The 20,215-nt window shown below is 44.1% G+C and overlaps 1 protein-coding gene across 4 annotated transcripts in view; it reads right to left on the bottom strand.

The window, feature by feature from the left end:
* Positions 1-20,215, bottom strand: part of PDE7B (phosphodiesterase 7B) — a 317,941-nt gene that overhangs the window by 49,310 nt on the left and 248,416 nt on the right. For all 4 annotated transcript variants that reach the window (XM_059713360.1, XM_019479635.2, XM_019479634.2 and 1 more), the window contains 3 exons: positions 11,572-11,723; positions 9,557-9,620; positions 6,024-6,119 (listed from right to left, as the gene is read on the bottom strand). In XM_059713360.1, coding sequence (XP_059569343.1) covers positions 6,024-6,119; positions 9,557-9,620; positions 11,572-11,723 — 312 coding nt within the window. The remainder of the gene's footprint in view (positions 1-6,023; positions 6,120-9,556; positions 9,621-11,571; positions 11,724-20,215) is intronic.

Here is a 20,215-nt window from a genome sequence, read left to right as displayed (position 1 = left end):
CTCTTATATCAAATATTACAAGTGTATTTCAAAGCAATCTCAAAGAATACAATTATCTGGAAGTGCTTAAGAAGCCTGAGTGAGATCCAACCACAAAACTCCCACTGACATCTTTAAGGTCAGGATTCCACACATTGTGTTGAACTAAAGCCCAAAACATTATTATATTTTATTACTTAATTTCTTTTCTATTTTTTTCAGAGTAAAAGCTAAATCATGCTATTTCTGGTGCTTTTAGGGAAAGGAAAAATTAGCGTAATCAAATAGCAATCATTGTTCATTTACTGGACAAGATAAATATTATATATACATATGCAGGGTTCTATCTTTTTACTCTCCCAGTTCAGTAGGTGCTCAAAGTAACTAGATGAGATAGGTGTTTTAAGCTGCAGCACGCTAAGGTAGAAAATGAGTTATAAAGAAAAAGGGACATAAAAGATAAGACGATGAAAGACAAAAGAAAATGGTGCATTACTTAACTGTCAAGTAGAGCAAATAACAGGTGACTCAAGGAAAACTGAAAAGTTTAATACATTTTTGCTTTAGTCTTATGTTTTTTGTGCCCAGATGCTAACACAATTGACATTACAGAACAGTAGAAACAGAGGCCAGAATAGGAGGGAACAGATTAAAGAATACTGAGATAAAATAGATTTTGCAAGTAAACAGGAACTGATGACATTTATGCTAGAATATATATGGAAGCAAATTTTTGAATCTTTAGCAGTAGTCTACCAAAACTGAAGGATGGAAAGGAGAAATGGAGATGGCCAAATATACTACCTATTTTTCAAAAGGGGGAAAAAAGAGGATCTCAGGAAGACAAACCTAGTCAGCCTAACCTGATATCCTGAAAAAATACTGAACAAATTAGGACATAATCACTGTGTAAGTATCCAAAGGCTGCTTAGGTGATGAGAAACAATCAGCATGGTCTTGTCAAGAAATAATTATGTTAAACAGTCTCCTTTTTTTTTTGACAGAGCAACTGACCTAGTGAATAGAGGGAAAGCAAATATGTGAAATACATGCAACATCTTGAATTTATCAAAGGCTTTTGTTCTAATTCCAGATGGTATTCATGTAAGCAAACTAGGTAAATGCACTTTAGATGAAAGTACTTAAAAGGTGAGTGCAAAGAAAGCAGTGTATTAACAGTGTGCTGTTAAATGGAGAGTTATATTAGGGGTCAGCAAAATATGGCCCGTGGGCCGAATTTGGCCCACCAGGCAATTTCATCTTTCTGGACTTCAGCAAGGCCTTTGACACTGTCTCCCACCCCATCCTCATTAAAAAACTAGGCGACTGTGGCATCGATGCCTACACAGTCAGATGGATTGCTAATTGGCTGAAGGGTTGTACTCAGAGGGTGGTGGTAGACAGGTCATATTTGACCTGGGGGGAAGTGGGCAGCGGAGACCCCCAGGGCTCGGTCCTTGGGCCCGCACTGTTCAATTTCTTTATCAGCGATTTGTATGACGGGGTGAAAAGCAACCTGTTCAAATTTGCTGGTGATACCAAAATATGGGGTGAGGTGGGCACGCTAGTAGGGAGGGAAAGACTGCAGAAAGATCTGGATAGGTTGCAAGGGTGGGTTAACAAAAACAGGATAAGTTTCAATATGGGCAAGTGCAGGGTGCTGCACTTAGGCAGTAGTAACTAGCAGCATACTTATAAGATGGGAAACTCCCTTCTTGAGAGCAGGCAGAAAGGGTTCTTGGAGTCATCATTGACTCCAAGATGAACATGGGCCGACAATGCGAGGTCACAGTCGGCAGGGCTAACCGGACCCTATCGTGCATCCACAGGTGCATCTCAAGTAGGTCCAAGGAGGTGATCCTCCCCCTGTACGTGAAACTGGTCAGGCCACAGCTGGAGTACTGTGTCCAGTTCTGGGCACCCCACTTCAAGAGGGATGTGGACAACACTGAGAGGGTCCAGAGGAGGGCCACCCGCATGATCCGGGGACAGCAGGGCAGACCCTACAATGAGAGGCTACGGGACCTGAACCTGTTCAGCCTTCACAAGAGAAGGCTGAGGGGGGACCTTGTGACCGTCTATAAACTCACTAGGGGGGACCAGAAGGGTTTGGGGGAGACCTTGTTTCCCCTAGCGCCCCCCGGGATATACGGCCACAAGTTGTTGGAGAGTAGGTTTAGATTAGACATCCGTAGGAACTACTTCACAGTCAGGGCGGCTAGGATCTGGAACCAACTTCCAAGGGAAGTGGTGCTGGCTCCTACCCTGGGGGTCTTTAAGAAGTGGCTCGATACCTACCTGGCTGGGGTCACTTGAGCCCAGTTTTCCTCCTGCCCAGGCAGGGGGTCGGACTTGAAGATCTACAAGGTCCCTTCCGACCCTACTTCTATGATCCAGCCCACAGGGGCCCACCACCTAATTGTGCCCTATCAAGCTCACATACCTCACTCCCACCCTCATGTGTGGAGGGGCCTGACCCAGCCAGCAGCAGCTTCCAGGTGGGGCTGCTGCTGTCACTGCTGCAACCACTGGGGGACTGCTCAGCTTCCCCAGTGTCCCGCTCACTCCGGGTACCAGGTAGGGAAGTGGCGGGGACAAGGGGAGGTGGAGCTGCAGCTGGGTGGAAGCATGGGGGCTGGGGCTGATGGCAGCATGAAGCCTGGAGCCTGGGAGTAGGGGTGGGAACGCAGAGCTCAGGTGGTCAGGGTGTGGGTGTGACGGAGGGTGGAGGGGTTTGGAGACTCCCCACGCACTCCCCCTGCCACTGGTGGCAGCAGCAGCAAGTGGCAGGAACTCAGAGCACTTGTGGCCTGTGCAGGCAGTGCTGCCCAGTGGCATGTGGCTCCAGCCAGCACTGCATGTGGTGGTGAGGAGTGCAGCCAGGCCAGCCCTCCTCTATCGTGTGGGGCTCCATGCGGCACACATGGAGCTCCTGGCACTCGCATGCCACTGGGGGAAGCCCCATGCGATGGAGCTGACTGCCTTCCCTGCCTCCTGCTGTGCAAGTCCTAGGACTATGCCAGGAAGCAGGGGGCAGGGGCAGGCTTCCCCTCCACTTCCAGTGGAGTCCTGGGACCTGCATGACAGGGAGTGGTGAAGCCAATCAGCTCCATCGCATGGGCTTCCCCTGGTGATGCACAAGTGCCAGGAGCTGCATGTGTGCCATGCAGAGCCCCGCGCAATAGAGATGGGCTGTACTCCTTGCCAGCATTATATTAAGGGAGTCTCAGAAAGTAGCACTGTATATATATCCCTGACTTCTGCTTGTCTTCAGACTAACATTGCTAATTATATCTCTCTGATCCAAAAAGGTCAGTCTTGGGTATGGTAGAGGTCAACATTTTCAGTAATGGCTTTGATGATGAAAAATAAAGTACATTTATAAAATTTGTGGGTGACATCAAGCTGGGAGATACTGGAAGGACTTTGATAGGCAAGACCTGAATTAAAACTGACCTTGGAAATTGAAGAACTGACCTGAAATCAGCAGGATGAAATTCAGTAAGGAGAAGTACAAAGTACAATATTTAAGAAAGACAAATACAAAATGGGAAATAAGAAGGTAGCAGTAATGCAAATGAGGATCTGGGGGTTATAGGAGAACATAAACTGCATATGAACCTACATGTGATGCTGTTCCAAAAATGATAAATGCCATTCTGGGTTGTTATGATACGGGATGTGACTATTTTAATTTACTCAGCATGAGTCAGGGTCTTAGCCAGAGTACATGTGGTCAGTTCTGGGCACTAAGAAAGATGTAGATTGTGGCAGGGCACCTTCAGAGCTTGCCACTTTAAGAAGCTTAAGCAGGCTATGGAGCAGCCTGTAGATGCAGTGTGGCCTAACAAGGTGGTCACATGACCGGAAGAGGGCTCCTGGATTGGAGGATGGGGCTGGGCAGCCTCACTATAAATACAGGCCCTCAGAGTTGAGCTGGTAGTTGCTGTAGGGATGCTGCTGGAATAACATTGCCCAGCTGGAGATCTGCTGCTCCCAGAACATCTGGAGGTTCAGGGTAGGAACTATGGGGATGGAGGAGGTTCCTGGTCCTGGGGAATTACCTAAAAGTATACCCTGCTGGGGAGGATGGTGTGGGTTGCCTGTGGCAGGGTGGTCCCCAGGAAATGCCACCCCAGTGAAAGGTGAGTATGGGGTGCCATATAGCCTCAGCCCTCACAACCTCATGTGTTACCCTATAGAGGAGACAGGCGAGGAGTCCAGGCATGTCACGAGAGGCCTGAGGCCCAAGCAGCGTAAGGCCTAGTAGTGCTGGTAGGGGGCAGTGTAGTGGCCCCAGTGAGGGGGCATGTGAGGGTGAGTAGGCTGCACAGAATAGGGTCCGCACAGGTGGGCCTGAAGGACGGTGGATAAGCCAGCCATAGTGATTGAGCGAGCTGTTTGGAGAGGCCCGAGAAAGTGGACGCGTACGGAAGTGAGGGCGAGTAGCTCAAAACCCCACCGGGAGTAACCTTGACTGGCCCATGCTGGGGCCAGGACCAGACCAACTGGCCTAGAGGCAAGGCCAGGGCCTGTGTGGCCAAAGGTCCCAGAGGGGGCCACTGCTGAGAGGGAAAAGGGCCTAGGGAGTTTTGCAGTCCCGAATGAGGGCAGAGATTAGACTGCCTGAGTAGGAAGGATCCAGGTGGGGTCCAAATGTCAGGAGTGCACAGAGTGGGGCCAGAGCCATTTAGTGATACCATCTGTGAAGCATGGGACATGGTGTAGGGGCAGTACAGAACCATGTATTATGCCCTTATAAACAACTACTTATTAAGTTACAATAAAGGTATGGTAGCTGAGTTAGGTAGATGGACTGCCCTAGACAGGTGCGCCGGCCAACGGTTGGACCACCCCCAAGACAACCCCTGTCACATAGATAATTTGGAGAAAGTCTAGAAGAGGGCAAAGTAAGTGATAAGGAGGCTTACAAAACATGACCTATGCTGAAAAATGAAAGAACTGTTGCATGTGGCACATGGGCTGAACCTGGTGCCACAGCTGTTCCACAGGGGGTCAGTCCTGGTCCAGCCTGTAGACCAGCTCAAGGATGCTCATTCAGCCTATGGGGCCTGATGAGATTGACATCCCTACTCATAGGTGGAATAGGATCAGGCCCCTAAAGTACCTAAGTGGACTGATCCTATTCCCTGAAGAACAATCAACACAAAAGGTGGCTTGACACAAAAGGTGGATAGACCCTCCTCCTGCTCACTGCTTTTTGTATGTTAATTCTTAAGACTTAGATGATGGTGTTATACAAAAGTAGACACATTAATGATTTTTCAAGGACTTGAGCAAGGTAGATTAGGATCACAATGAGGGGCCTAAGTGCACTTAGGTTTATAACAGAATTGGATTGGGACCTTGGCATCTGGTGCTGGGTTTTCATTTTCCAGCAGTGGCAGCTGTGGTTTCTCACTGGAGGGACACCACCGTTGGAACTCTCTCTCAACAGTCTGACAAACTGGAATTCAGCTGCATTTAGGCCACTCTGCAAGAACTCATTTGATTTTGGCTGATTTCTTCTGTTTGATTTTCTGACAAAACAGAGGCTTATATTTCTGTTGGCTGTGGTGGCAGCAGCAATGGCTTTCATCAGTGCTATCCCATGTGAACAGCTTGATATAATTTGTTAAATCTTGTACATAAGCTCTTAGTTGCCATTGGCCAAATGCTCTTTAAATCATTAAAATAATGACATGGTTCCACAATTGCATTTGCTCTTGGTTAGATGCTACATCGTGTATCCAGCTGTGTCTGTATGCATTGCAACAGGACTGGTTTTCTTTAAAGTAGCACTGCAGCTTTATCTGAGCTGATGAAACTTTTATCAGCTTTGAAGCCAATCCAAAGGCTTTCTGTTGCCTTCCATGGGCATTGGACTGAATCCTTATTGCTTGTAAACTCTGTGAACATATTTCAAGAAAATGTTCATTTGCCCACATGTGTAAGAACATTATGAAGACCATGTCAGTTCTGTCCTTTTTAACCTATCTATGCTGTTAAGTGCTTTTGAAGAGAAGGATGAAGAAGGCACTTACCTAAAAACCTGTGTAATGTCACCATGTCTAACTGGAAATGATGAATAAGCCCATGCACATTGAAGAGATGGCAGAGCAATCTTACAAGACTGTTTCCTGAAAAATATATAGGAAGGATATTTTTATGAAGACATTAACTTCTTTAACATCTGACAAATAACACATACCATCACCTGACCACAACTTAGATTTTGGCCGTTTTCTAATTGTGTGAACATATCCACAATGGGGAACTTATCCTGGTTAACTGAGGCACATGAATAACTTTATTCCAGACAGTCATGTTACTCACGTACAACTCCAGGATCCTGACCCTAACTTGACCTGGAGCTTTAGTTTGACGAGCTTTAGTTAAAGCACTTCTGCCACTATTTTTAAGTGCAGGAATGCTGATACAAAAGATGCTGGAGTCTGTTGGAGCACAGTAATTACCACGCTCCAGCAGACTCGATTAATCAAGCCTGCTCTTACACGCTGTAATTGCAGCCCATTGGAGCAGCCTTGCTGTTCGTGTATAGGTGCCCACCAATCTCACTAAGAGGTCAGCACAGGAAGCCATGGCAAAACTGAACTCTAACTGGTATACTGATGAGCGATGTGGTTATTTAGAATGTTTAGGAAAACTAATGGCAGCTGTAAGGCTACAATAATCATTTGACATGTTTATACAAAGGAAAGAAAACTTAAATAATGAAAAAGAATTGGATATAGGGAAAGAGTTAATGGATTTTTTTTCTTAGTGCCTGTGGTTCATGAGTGAAGGAGCTTATGCAAAGGAAACAGACATATCTTTAACTCTTTGATAATACAGCAGTGATACAGAGAGACAATGCCCTCTACTACTGTATTGCCTAAATTCCCATGTGGAGGCATATATAACCAAATGCAGACATTCAGACACAGATATATTTTACTTGGCTTTCATAGTTATGGCTCTCATTGAATAAAAAAAAATCAACATCCTTTCCAGATGATTAATATAAGTAAGGGACAGTGAGACCAAGAGCATTTCACATTAATGCAGCATCACTGCACATGAAGCCTGTCCCTAAAGTTAATGTATCTGGTGGCATAAGCCCAGTGTATACTAAAATGAGATGAAATGAACAATAACTTGTTAAAGTCCTTGTGGATTTTTTGTGGTAAAAGGTACGATTTGAAAGTAAGTCATTATAGCTGCTTGCAGATGTACCCCTCAAAAAAACAAAACAAAACAAAAGACCCCCCAACCCCCCAAAACAACAGTGCTTTATTTTAAACTCCGCATGTTCCCATGCTGAGCCCCACACATACCCAGAAGAGGCAGCAAGTTACTTCAATCTGGCTCACCCGAAGTCTGTAAGGTTAGGGCGCTCTAGTAGAGCTTCTATCTAATAACTGATTGACTCTGCTTTAGATAAAAGTGCCAAAAAGCCCTGCTGAAGCACCCAATCTTTAGAACCATGCAGAGCCAGATTGAAGTAACACACTGCTTCTTTTGGTAAAGCACAGGTTTTGGTGTTGGGTTTTTTTTTGTGTTTTTTTAATGTCTGCAAGCAGCCTATCATTTTAGGATACATAAACAAAAAGGTGACCATTAGAAACATGGATTAGATTTGTTTATAAGGGGTACATTTAAACATTGTTGCTATATAGGGTCAGATTCTAATTCTTTTACTACTCTGTCTGAATGGACTCAGGCACCCAAGGGTGATTCTATTACCAATATTTTAGACAAAGAAAAAATATACCAAGGCAAGATTTACTTCACTAACTTGGCATATAAGTGTACTTAGGTGCCCATGTGTGATCTATTCCACCCTGGGTCCTTTTCATCCTTGTTACTTTTCTGTGACTCTAAAGGGCAGATATTGGTGTGTTACACAAGCAGATGCATTAAGGGATTTTCAGGGACTTGAACTGGGTGGGGTAGCATCACACTTAGGTGCCTAAATCCACTCAGACACCCAGTAGGTAGAATAGAATCTGCTGTAAGTAACTACAGGTGCATCTACATGTGATGCTACACTGACATAGCAACATGCTACGTCAACACAGCATCCGTGGGCATCTACAAGTGACCAGCAGCTACTTCACCGTAGCAATGCGCTCCCCTGGTATAGTGCGCCACTACGGCGAAGTAGCTGCTAAAAATAACCATGCACCATGTGTACGGTGCAGTATGGGCTGTTACTGTGCCATGATTTAGTACTTTCTTTTGGAAGTACTAAATCATGGTGCAGTAACAGCATCACTCAATATTTGAAGCAGCTCAAAAAGGAGAGAGGAGGAGGAAGCCCTATCTACCTTCTGCCTGCCATCCTAAGGGTAAGGTCACTTGCTTAGAAAGCAGGGAGATCTTGGTTCTAAGCCTCTTTCAGATTGAAGGTGTTTGAACCAACTTATTTCACATTCCAGAAAAGTGGATTAACCACCAAGATATGGGCTAGACAGGACTGAGGATATCTTCCACCCTTCCTCTGGAAGCTGACCCATTGGGCAGAAAGGAATGCCCAAGAATCACAGCAGCAAAGAGCAGCAAGTAAGAAGGAGTGTGACTCTGGGGTCTACAAAGGTAGGCATAACCCTGGAAGCCTAGGTTCTGCTCCCAATACTGTTATGCATTTTGTATTAAATAATTTTTAGATAGAATGGATAAGCAGTACTGGGAGCAGGAGTACCCACCCTGGCTAGGATAGCCTCTCGCTGCCGTCTTTGCTTACTCTTCCGGCTCTATTAATCTTTCACTCTTGCCATTGCATCAACAGAAGGGGTGGAGGATGTTTCCTGCCTAATCTATATACTAGTGGTCGGGGAAATTTTCTGGTAAGTGGGAGAGGTGGGGTCAAACTACCTCACTCTGTGTGGGGTCTGGTGCAGTGGGGTCTGGTAAATAATATGACTGGACAAAAGAGGGGTAGGTGTCTCCTTCCCCCTTTGCCTTACTTTACAAGGAACTCAATGTTGCTGTCAGGTGTATTGACTTAGTAGACACCTGAGTGAACTGGCTCTTGATGTGATTGAAGCACATTTGTCTGCTCACTGAGACAGTGAAAGAACTATGCCCCTCCACTGGCAGAACAGAATAATCTCCTGATCTGAGATGCCTATTTTGGGACAAGTTGGGCACATCCAGACATGCATGTATGATTCGTTCTCCTGGGACAAGAAGCAGAGGCACACCTTGTGCCACCGCTTCTTGTCCCTGGTGAATGCCTGTGCTAGGGGTATCCAGGGATCAAAAAAAAATGCGGGAAACAAACCCCAAAATGGAGCATTGCATGCTTGGGCAGCGTGCCCTTGCAGTGCAGAGAGCTCCGGACTGTGCGGTATGCGGCACTGCAAATGTGTTTGCAGCACCATATACCGCACGACTACGCTCATCTGAATGCGCCCGTTGCTGCTAAGTCTTAGACATCCAGTAGGCAGAATAGCATATGGTCCAAGGAATCCAGCAAAATTAGTTAAGAATACATAGAATAAACAGATGAGAGGGTTCTTATGATGAGAAACATGTTTGGGGTTTTCTGTTTTTCCTTTTTGTAAACACTTACCATTTGTCAAGCGGTCAAACAAGAAAATATCAAAATCCCACATTCCCACTTTGGATAGCATATGCTGGAAATCAAATATGAAAATCAAAATGACTAATATATCAGATTGTAAAGCAGACACTAAAATATTTACTACTGCACATCAATCAATCCTAAGAAGCACTTGCTGCCACTACAAAATTATCCTCAACAGAGTTACAGATAGACTTGAAATTAGATTCATATATCAATGACTTAGATGTCAAAAGCCAAGTTTTACTCTGCTGCATGAAGTATATTCTGGACCTTTTAACTGATAGTAGTCTAGCACTTGGGGTAAATGGAACAACTTAGAATATGTTTTCTAAATGAAGCTGAAAAAATTGTAAAACCAAGGAAAACATTTTCTCAATGATCCATCTTGCAACACAAATTCTGCAATATTCCCACAGCTTCACAGTTTGATATAGCCTGAGTCCTCCAGGGGATGTTTTTCTTACCTGCTGTTATGATATGAGCCAAAATTCCTGCACTGTATTTAAAAATCCACACAAATAGGCATGATCCTGGGAAAGCTTCGGCTTATATGAAGCATATATGATTACAGAGAGGACTCTAACACTGCCCCTACCAGATATACAGTTTTACACAATTAGCTTATTACATTCAGGCTACTGGATCTGGAACAAGTGCATTAAACAGGGTGTGTCTATGTGAGATGCTAATTGTGCAGTAGCCTAATACTGCACAGTAGCATGTCACAGCAAAACCATGCTAATACACTACTGTGCAATAGTATTAGGCTACTGCAGAGTTAGCATCACTAAAAAGCCCATGCTACTGTGCTAATTACTGCGCATTGATTTAGTATTTGGTTATACAAGTACTAAACTTAATGATCAGTTACTACAGTGGATTAATGAACGTGTAGATGTGCCTAGAATGTCTTTATTTTGTTCTCCCACCAGCCATCCATATACTTAATTAGAAGCAGTCAAATGTGCAAACACCCTTTTTTGCACTAAGAATGCATCTACAAAAGACATTTACGGTGGTGTAGACTAATTAGCTCTGTAGTAAACATATCAGTGTCTACACGTGCACCCCTGTTAGGCTGGAATAACTGAATTAACTCCTCAGCAGCCTAGTATTTGTAAATACAAGTACTATCCTGCTGCAGAGTTTTTGACTCTGAAGCAGCACACGTGTAGATGCTGCCTTAGCTGGCTGGGGCCAGCTGGGGGAAGCTGCTTCATTATGGAAGCTGCCTGCTGGCTAGCTCTGTATGAGAGCACCTTGTTCCCCAGTCAGCCCCTCCACAGCATGTTGAACTGATGGGGAGAAGCCCCAGCCTGGCAGGCCTCCTGCTAGCTGGGGCTGGTATGACCCAGCTGGATATGCCCAGGAGCTATAAACTCTGGAACAATAAGCAATAAACTCTGGAGTTTATTGCTTCATATTAATTGCATGTGTAGACATGCCCTGTGAGCAATCTTACTGGTACCAATTGGACTACTCATCTCAATAAGTATTACTCATCTTGAGGAAGAGCTGCAGAATCAGGTGATTATATTTTGCCTATCATGAGATCCCTTGCAGTTGCCGGCCTAATGTGGTGGATTGTTGCTATGGCCCGCTATACATAGCTGCTACATTTCAACTCACAGGTAGCTACATTCCGCTAGCGGATTAAACAATCCTGTGTATAATTTTAGATCAGTTTACATTTGTTGTTCACTTGGGGATAATTCAGGGTGAAATTATAACTCTATTAACAAATCCAGGCTGTCATTTGAACTGGACTCATCTGAAATGTTGGGATTAGTTTAGACATTTTCTTGTTGCTCTGAGACTAGCTCCTTACATTTATAAAAATAAAACCCACAGAAAAGTAGTTCACAGTTTAGGGGGAGGGTGGGAATGAAAGTGGGCCATTTCAGCTTGTTCACCCACCCAGTTGCTTTTTTGAAGGGCGAGTTATAAAATTACATTCAGTGGCAGGCTGTTTCCAAGGGGTGGGAGGAGGTAGGACTTACCCTTGCTTGCCCCAGGTAGTCTTCATCCAGTAAGTACAGAGAGGCTTGTGGTACAATTCCACACAACAGCCTGGATGCATGGAAATACCTCTGAAAGCTTAACAGTCTTTTCACCTTTTTCTTGGTGCCAAGTTCCCCCGAGTGTGTTGTACCTGTGAAAAGCAATTAGTACAGAACCCATCATGCAAAAGGTCAAGAACAACTTTCTCCATTGTTTAAAAAATAGAAAAATTCCATAATTGCGAATCTCTTCTCTCGACCTTGCAAGAATTCACAGTGCCATATTCTCTGCTGCTGAGATGCGGTGGTATACCATATCCCGTAGCAATGCATAGAAGAGTTTCGCCTTTCGTTTTAGAAATAACAGTGTAGCGATGTATCACAGACAGAAAATAGAGCTCAAATGGTTACAGGTAGGGGTCTACTCAATTCCTGATTTCATGGATTTCACGGAAATTGTGATATCCAGTACTGTCCATGAAATCAACTTGGAAAAAAAATGTAATAAAAATAAGTGGGAGCCAGTAGCCCTTGTTGCTGTGGCCCAGCTTTGCAGCCCACCCATGGGGTGAAAGCACTGGCTGGTGGGGCAGCATGAAGGGCAGCATACAAGATGGTAGCTGCCCCCTCATCCTTCTTGTCCTGTTAGGGCTTCTCCACTAAGTAGTGCTGATGGGAGGGGATGGTGGAGCATATCCACGAAATTTGCTCTTTATGCTGCAACCAACCCGTGAAAAGAGTTTCATCTCATCACAATTTAAGTAGATCTCTGGTTATGGCAGCAGGTTAGGAATTGAAAGACCTAGGTTCAAATCCCTGTTCTACCATGGATGTCTTGAATAAGTCCCTTTTTCCCAATGTGCCTCAATTTCTCATCTGGAAAATGGGGATGATATTCCTTCTCTATGTAGCAGGGGTGTTGCGAGGTTAAACTACAAGAGTAAGGTATTTAGGTGCTACAGTAATAGAGAGGTATAGGTACAGAGCAGTGTATCTTATTGGCCAATCTGCAATAAAGATGACAAATAACACTTAAAATAATTTTCATTGCTGTTTTGAAAAGTGAGTAAGGTAAAACCAAGATACAACAGAGACAGATTTGATGTGATGATGTATAAATAACCCTACAGATCAGTAACATAACTAAGGGTGGGCAAGTAGGGCACCTGGGTGCCAACATACAACAGGAGTGCCAGCATGGTAGCTGCTCAGGGACCCATGCTGTGGCCAAAGCAGCAATAGCAGCTGACGGATGCAGGTAATTTATAGTCTGTAATGAGCAGTTAATGGGGCATCTTGTTTCACCCCTTTAGATCAGAGATGCTATTTTACATAATTCCTTTTTCCCACCTGCCCACTGCCATCACTGAGGTAGAACAGTAAGGATCTACCAAATTCATGCTGGAAGAAAAGTGTGTGACAACTCCTTTAATCTTGCATGTTCCCCTGTGTGCACCTTGTCCCTTGCCCCCCACCCTTGCTGCTGATTAGTGGAGGACCTCACCGCTCCCTTCTGATCAGCAGGGAAGCTAAAACCATGGTTTTAAACATGGTGCTGTTTTTGCCTTCCCATCAGTCAGCAGCAAACAGCAGGGCTGTCCGGGGCCCCTCAGCCAATCAGATGTGGGAGACAAAAACAGCACCATATTTAAAACTGCAGTTTTCACTTCCCCACTGATCAGGAGGGAGCCACAAGTAGGGCCCCTCCACCAATCAGCAGGCATGAGGAAACCTGCAAGATTAAAGGAGCCACAGTATACCCCACTTCCGCCACGAATTCGGTAGGTCCCTATACAAAAGTTATGAGTTCAGGAGTCCCTTTGGGATTCCCATTTGCTTGAGTGAGATTATGTTAGAGTCAGCGGGTGCTAATTCTAAGGAACGTTGGTCTGTGCTGAGGCTAATCAGTGCTCATGATCAGTCACATATCTGGGGTTAATACCTTCTCCAATGGGCACTGCTCAGACTTGCTGCTAGAGGGCTGGTGAGCAGGGGTATGGCTAGCGGCTGCAAGTCTGCTCCATGCTTGCCCTGCTCTCTGGCCCCCTAGTCACAGTATAGACTGGAGAGGAAGCGGGGGGGAAGAGCCTCTCCACCCCACTGCTTAGATATTGTGCTTTGCCCCCAAATTGCCCTGTGGCCCCCATCAGCCCTCGGATCCCCCCCTCTGCCACCTGATACGCCCCCCCCCCCCCCAGCTGTCAGTGCAGGTCTGGATGATAGCTAGTCTGCCTGGAACCAGCACCTCATGGGATACTGTGGGATTTGAAATTAGTGATTTTTATTTCAGGTGAACACTCAGACAGGAAGCTAGGTAGCACAGCTCAAAGATAAACCTTGCCTGAAGTGCCGTAAATTTAAGATGCCTAAAGGGTACTTAGCACTTGTTAATGAGCCTTAATGTGTAGTCATTCTAGTTTTAAGTGCTCTTAACATGATCTAATTGTAATGTGTAATCTAATCTTACACTTAGGTTGGTAAAATGCAGTGCATCCAGGAGAGAGAATAGACAGAGAGAATGATACTGTGAGGAAAGGCCTCCTCCAGTGCTGAATATTCTTTGTACACACTATTTAGGAAGTTGATATTATATACTGATAAGCCCACAAGAATTTGTTTGAGGCTCATTGTTATTTAGAGAATGCGTTAATGGTGCATGTCTAGCATGGCAGGACATGCAGTTTTTGGAACTGGGCAAAAAATTCCTCTGATCCCAACTATGCAATTATATTAGCATCTGCCAGGGGCCTGAGTTCCATATCAGGAAGGGAAGTTACAGCATAAAAAGCCTGACTAACTTTTTGATGTTGTGGGACAAATCTAAGGAAACTGGATATGACAAAACTCCCAGCTTTTGGTAACAAATCATGCTTCTAATTACTGTTGGATTGTAATGAAAGTATATATATTCAGCCATCTCAAAATGGAAATGGGACATAGGGAAATTCTGATCAATTTTATTCCACAAGAGATTGAATAGAAGCCAGACTGTCAGGCTTGGAAGTTGAAAGAGCTAGATATGTTTCTGAATGAATTTTTCCATCTGTAGCATCTGTTTGTAGTTTTCTTTGCACTTTCCCCCATTTGTCTCAAATGTTAGATTTGCCAGGAAACCTTGTATACCTAATTTTGATTCAGTTTAATGCCGTCTTCTTTCATGACAGTTTGCTTTGATTCTGTGTGAGGTCATGTGTGGTTAAAAAAACAGGTGTCTCTTTCCCATGAATGTGTGAGTAGTGTGGTCTTGGATGGTAAATAATAAGTGAACCGGAGTTCATGAACTTCCATGCCATCACCATGGTAGCATGAGTGGCCCTGTAGTGTTCATTGTGAATCAGCAATAGAATTCAGTTCTCATGGTCAGAAAGAAAATTGCCTGCTCTTCAGTGTATGCACCCAGAAGCCTTCTCTGCATGGCTGCAGTTTATAAGAGGTTTACAGTGCCTCTTAATAAGGAGTTTCCTGGCAGAGATGTTGACTTTCACAGTGTGCAGCCTTTGCAATATAGTCCGCTTGAGCCTGCTGTAATGATAAATTAACAGAAGCAAAGCTCTATTACCTAAATCCGACTTAAGGATGCATTTTCAATGTGCAAAAAACATGACCCATTTTGCCAAAAACTAGTGATATTGTTCATTGTTTTCCCTGTGCACTGAGCCTAGTAATGTAAATTACAACTCAAGTAAACTTTTAGTTTCCCAGTTTTGCAAAGTGTATCAAAGGGTAATATCTTATTTGAGCTATACAACAGAAATGTGCTCTACTGACAAAAATACCAGTTTGCTTTCCTAAAAGAATGCTCCATTGGAACCTGAGGTTTTCATAAGCCAGGTACAGACATTACACTTTTCCTGGTTTAGGTGGTCAGAAACCGGTCTATATCTATAACAGAATACAAGTTCAAAGTGCACAGGTTTAAAAATGGCAGAACCTGGTCTAAGGTAAACCTGGAAGCATGTAGTATCAGACTTAACCGATTTAGGTTAAACTGGTCTATCAAACTTCAGTACCTGATTCCCTCTGGACTCAGGTTAGGTCCCTGACATCTCAGGACCCTTTATGGCTTCCCTGCTGTGGTTACCCCTCACAAGGTGGCTTGCTAGCCTCAGCCATGTTCAGCAGCTCTGAGCTGTCAGCCGCAGGTGGGGTGGGGGAAAGGGAACATCTGTAGCTCAGGAATTTTCTGTGTTTATGAAATGTCCCTAGGTGGGGAGGGCGGGCCCCAGGGGAGGTGGGACTGGGCCCCTCGGAGCTCCAGCGGGTTGCAGGCAGCAGTTGCAGCCACCCGGGCATGATTCTTACAATTGTGATTCCTGCAGTTCCACTAGGGGCCTCCTGCTGCCACCTGTAGTTTGCTGGGGCTCTGGAGGGCCTGGTTCTTCCTTCTGTGGGACCCCTTTTTCCCTGCTGCATGGGGAAGGAGGGAGGGCCCCTGCTCCCTGGGGCTGTGCCAGCTTGCATAGGAATGCAGCTAGGTAGGCACGAGGCATGGTGTTTGGGTGGCAGAGGACAGGACTGGCTCCCCTTGCCGCACAGACTTACCTGCTTGGGGGGAGGGGGGGCGTGTGCACGTGCAACCCTCTCAAATAATTTTTTCTCCCTCCACCTATGCAAACCCATGTAGATTGGATCAATTTTGCCTTGGGTTTTTTGAATGTCTGTACGCAGCCATACATGGCTAAATATGAGAAGGAAAACCTAATAGTTTTCATGAGGAATTTAACTTAGCTTGGCATTTGTTTCCCTTCTTACTGTTAGAAGTAACCTGTATGATTACTATAAAAGGATAATATTGAAGACACACATGTTGTTTCATTTTTGCATTTTTCAGCATTTCATTTATAGACAGTTTTGATGTTTCCATTCCATAGGAAATGTAAATTGAAGACCGAATGTAAGAGGGAAATTGGTCAGCTATTACCAGCAAATGGGATTAAGACTGTTTGTTTGTTTTTTAAGATGGAGTTTACAAGGAATTATCTGTAAATGAAGCACTTCTTTTGAGGAAAGATTATGGTTGTTTGAGATAAGAAGTTGTATTGTACCTCACTAAATCTTTTGTATAGAGTAGATTTGTAGGAAAATAAATGTGTGCTAAGGACATCTCTCACTACTATTTTGCTTATTTCATTTTGTATTTGTGCTGAGTGTTAGTTCAGATGTGAAATTCAACTTTGACTCTCTTTATCACTTATGGGAGTTGAAAATAGGCATTTAAATACTTTTGTGGCACCCTTTAGATACCCTTTAGATACTAATACTAGATAGTATCTTTAGATACTAATTTTAGCATCTGATAAAATCTGTACCAGTTTTGGAAAGAAATGCACACATTTCATAGGTTTGCGGTGGTCTAGCCGAGGGCTGTCCAACTTCTCGGTGGCTGGGGGCTGCACAGCCTACAGGCAGCAGACTCTCCAGATGCACAGGCGCCCCTTGCTGCCCTTAACCAGGTGCACAGTGCTGGTTCCCTGCTGCATGCATCCTCCTCTGCTGCCATGTGCATCATAGGCAGCTCAGTTCTTGTCCACTGCACATAAAGCGCAGTACCTCAGTCCCCTTCCCGACTGCACATGCAGTGTGTATGCGCTGGCCCCCTCCTGCTGTGCTGCCCTTAGTGGGGTGAAGGAATGGGAGCCAAGAAGGAAGGGGGAGCTTGGAGTCTTCAGCCATCACTGCATCAGAAGCATTGACAGGAACGATGTCCAGCCAGGAGCCCATGATTAGTATGTGAATCCCTTGTGGGCAACATGTGACCCATGGGTTGCCAGTTGGAGAGCCCTTGCCTAAATGATTAATAATGTTAAAATGTGCACTTTGAGTGCTTTCTGAGTAGAGTTTCTACCTCATGTGATGCAACAGTTATCAAAACATTCAGGGCACAGACAGAAGTGCAGCTCCCCACTGTAACTGAGAACACTTCGCAGGAAGCGTTCTGAATTGCAGCGATCCCCAGACCAAACAGAAGTTCACTGTTGGTTCTGGGAGGAGGAGGGGAATCTAGCCACTGGATGCGAGCCTGCTGCTGGTTTCCCCTGGCAATGGCTCCTCCTCCCTGTTAGCCTGTGCTGTTTTCAGAATGGGAAGGGGGAAAGGGAGCAGAGGGAGCTCATTCTAGGGGTTCCCCAGCTGGCACTGGAGGGTGGAGTGGGTGATTTGGAGCCCCCATACATCTACCCCACCCTCCAGGGACACCTGAAAACCCCACAGACTGAAGTCCCTCTGCTCTCATTCTCCCCTCCCATTCTGAAAATAGGAACAGGCTGGGAGGCAGTGCAGATAGAAGGTACAGAAGATGCTCTGTTCTGAAACATCTTCAGCTGAACCCTCATGCAATGAGGGTTCAGATTTTCACCTGATCAGCCATTTTTTGAAGAAGTCTGCAGCCTTGTGTTTGATCACGGCTATAGACTGCTTTCTGTGGCCAGATCAGGCAAAAATGGTCATTTGTGTCTGTACCCTACAGCTACTAACAGGTACAAGATTAGAGTACAAAGATAACATATACTTTGCTGAGGACATTCAGTATGAATAGTAAATGCCTAAGCCTTACCATTCTATTGAACAGGAAATTGCTCCAAATATTCCCAGGAGTCTTAACAATTTAGAAGTGCAAAGAAACGTGGCTGCAGCAGAAAGTGCTACTAAACACCAGGGTCCAGAATGTATTCCACCCATTAGGCATGCAAGTAGACTTAGGAGTCTATGTGCAATTCTTTCCCACCCTGCTGAAGTCCCTGGAAAAGTTAGTTATTGCAAAAGCAGTGTGGGTCCTTCTCCTACTCACTGCTTTGGGTCAGAAGATAATGTATTATATAAGTAGATGTATTAATGGATTTTTAGGACTGGAATGAAGTGAAATAAGAATCACTCAGATGCATATAGGTGGAATAGAATCTGGCCATAGGTACTGTCAAAAGAGCAAAAAGTAATAGCATAACTGTGGCAGAATTCTTCAGACATGATGCAGCAGCAATCGGCTTAAATTCTCTCACCATTTAAAGTTAGAATCATTTCACTGCCTGTTGGAGGAATGCCTGTTATTGTTGTCAAGGAGCAACTTTACCCTGGATTTAAATGATTTGCTACGTAGAGTGTTGCATGTCATGTGTCTGCTCAACGTAGTAGTCAATTTATTAAGTAGTAAACACACCACATTTCCACAGTCTCTGGCTCAATTCTATTACAAAATATTACAAGAAAATTTTACTCACTATAATCCATTATACCTGAGCACGCTCCATGGTTTCTTTCTAATAAGAGGAAATTCATAATATTCTTAGAGCATATTGTCAGATGAATTTTGAAGAGCAAGCTCTTTAACAGGAAGTCCTATATAAGCTATGCATGTAAGCTATGCATATGCTCTTTAAAAGTACACTTGTTTTAAAACTAGTGCTGATCAGTAAATTTTAAGAATAATATATCAAGAATGGGCACATCTACATGTGATTCTCCCACTCACCCCCAGCACAGTTGTTACAGTGCCATCATTTAATATTTTCTTCAGGAAGTATTAAATGATGGCACAGTAATAGTGCAGTAATGGCTGCCACAGCTAAAAATGGTTATTTTTAGCAGCTATGTTATAATGACATAGCTCATTGCTATGGTGATGTAGCCTCAGCATCTTGGTTTGTGCCCACCAACTCTATGTTGTTCTAGCAATGAGCTACGATGCCATAGTGCGTTGCTTTGGTGACGGAGTGTCACATGTAGACACTCCCAATAATAACAATCTAATCAACTGCATTATCAGGTTGTAAAATGGTCTTAAATCCAATGTCAGTTATGTCACATTTATAAACTATTTACTGATACACCCTTGTCTAAAAAGCACTTGAAAATGTTGGCATCTTGGGTAAATTGGATTAACAATTGATTCACCAGTAGATTTGGTTGTGTGACACACTAAAACAAACCAAACCACAGCCTCCTTGGTTTAATTATATTGTCTGTCGCATTTTTTCCTTCTCTACTTTTCCTCTAGCCATCATACTTTTGAGCCAAAGAGAGATCTAACAAAACTGAGGAACAAAAATTATGTTTAAACAATACAAAGGAGCTGATTTTAAAGTAGCAAAAAGAGGGTATTTTAATTTCAAGTTAGAATTCCATTCTCCGCTCACCAGCTGTGCAGAGATTACCAAATTTTGGTAAAGGCCTAAAAGCAAATAGGAGTTAAAGATTAAGATTTTTACACAAGGCATTTAAGGTTATAACCTGAGTTTACCATTTTCTTTACATTTCTGACATTTACCATCTGGCTAAAGGATCTTGATTAAGCCATATAACAAGTTAAAGTACAATGTATGAATGACATCTAGTTGTAATTAAGAGTAAAATGAGGTACAAGACACAAATGACTCAGATCATAAGGGGCATCAATACACAGTGAAGGGGGGAGGGGTTGCTTTAATTAGAGCAGCTCCAAGAGCCAGTCTAATTAAAGTGCCTGCAGCATCACATGTATTCAGTGTCCTGCACTTCAAAATGGCAGCAAAGGTGCTTGAACTAAAGTTTGTTCTACAAATTTTACTTCAAGTGCCCCTGTCACCATTTTGAAGCATGGGGATGCCGAATAGATACGACACACAGGCTGCTGTAGCGCGTTAGCTATCATGCTTCAGCAGACTCAGTTAAT

This window comes from Alligator mississippiensis, chromosome 1, assembly GCF_030867095.1.
Source record: "Alligator mississippiensis isolate rAllMis1 chromosome 1, rAllMis1, whole genome shotgun sequence".
In the NCBI taxonomy this organism is placed as follows: domain Eukaryota; kingdom Metazoa; phylum Chordata; order Crocodylia; family Alligatoridae; genus Alligator; species Alligator mississippiensis.
Note: the sequence above shows the minus strand (reverse complement) of the source record. Positions and strands in the feature narration are given on the sequence as shown.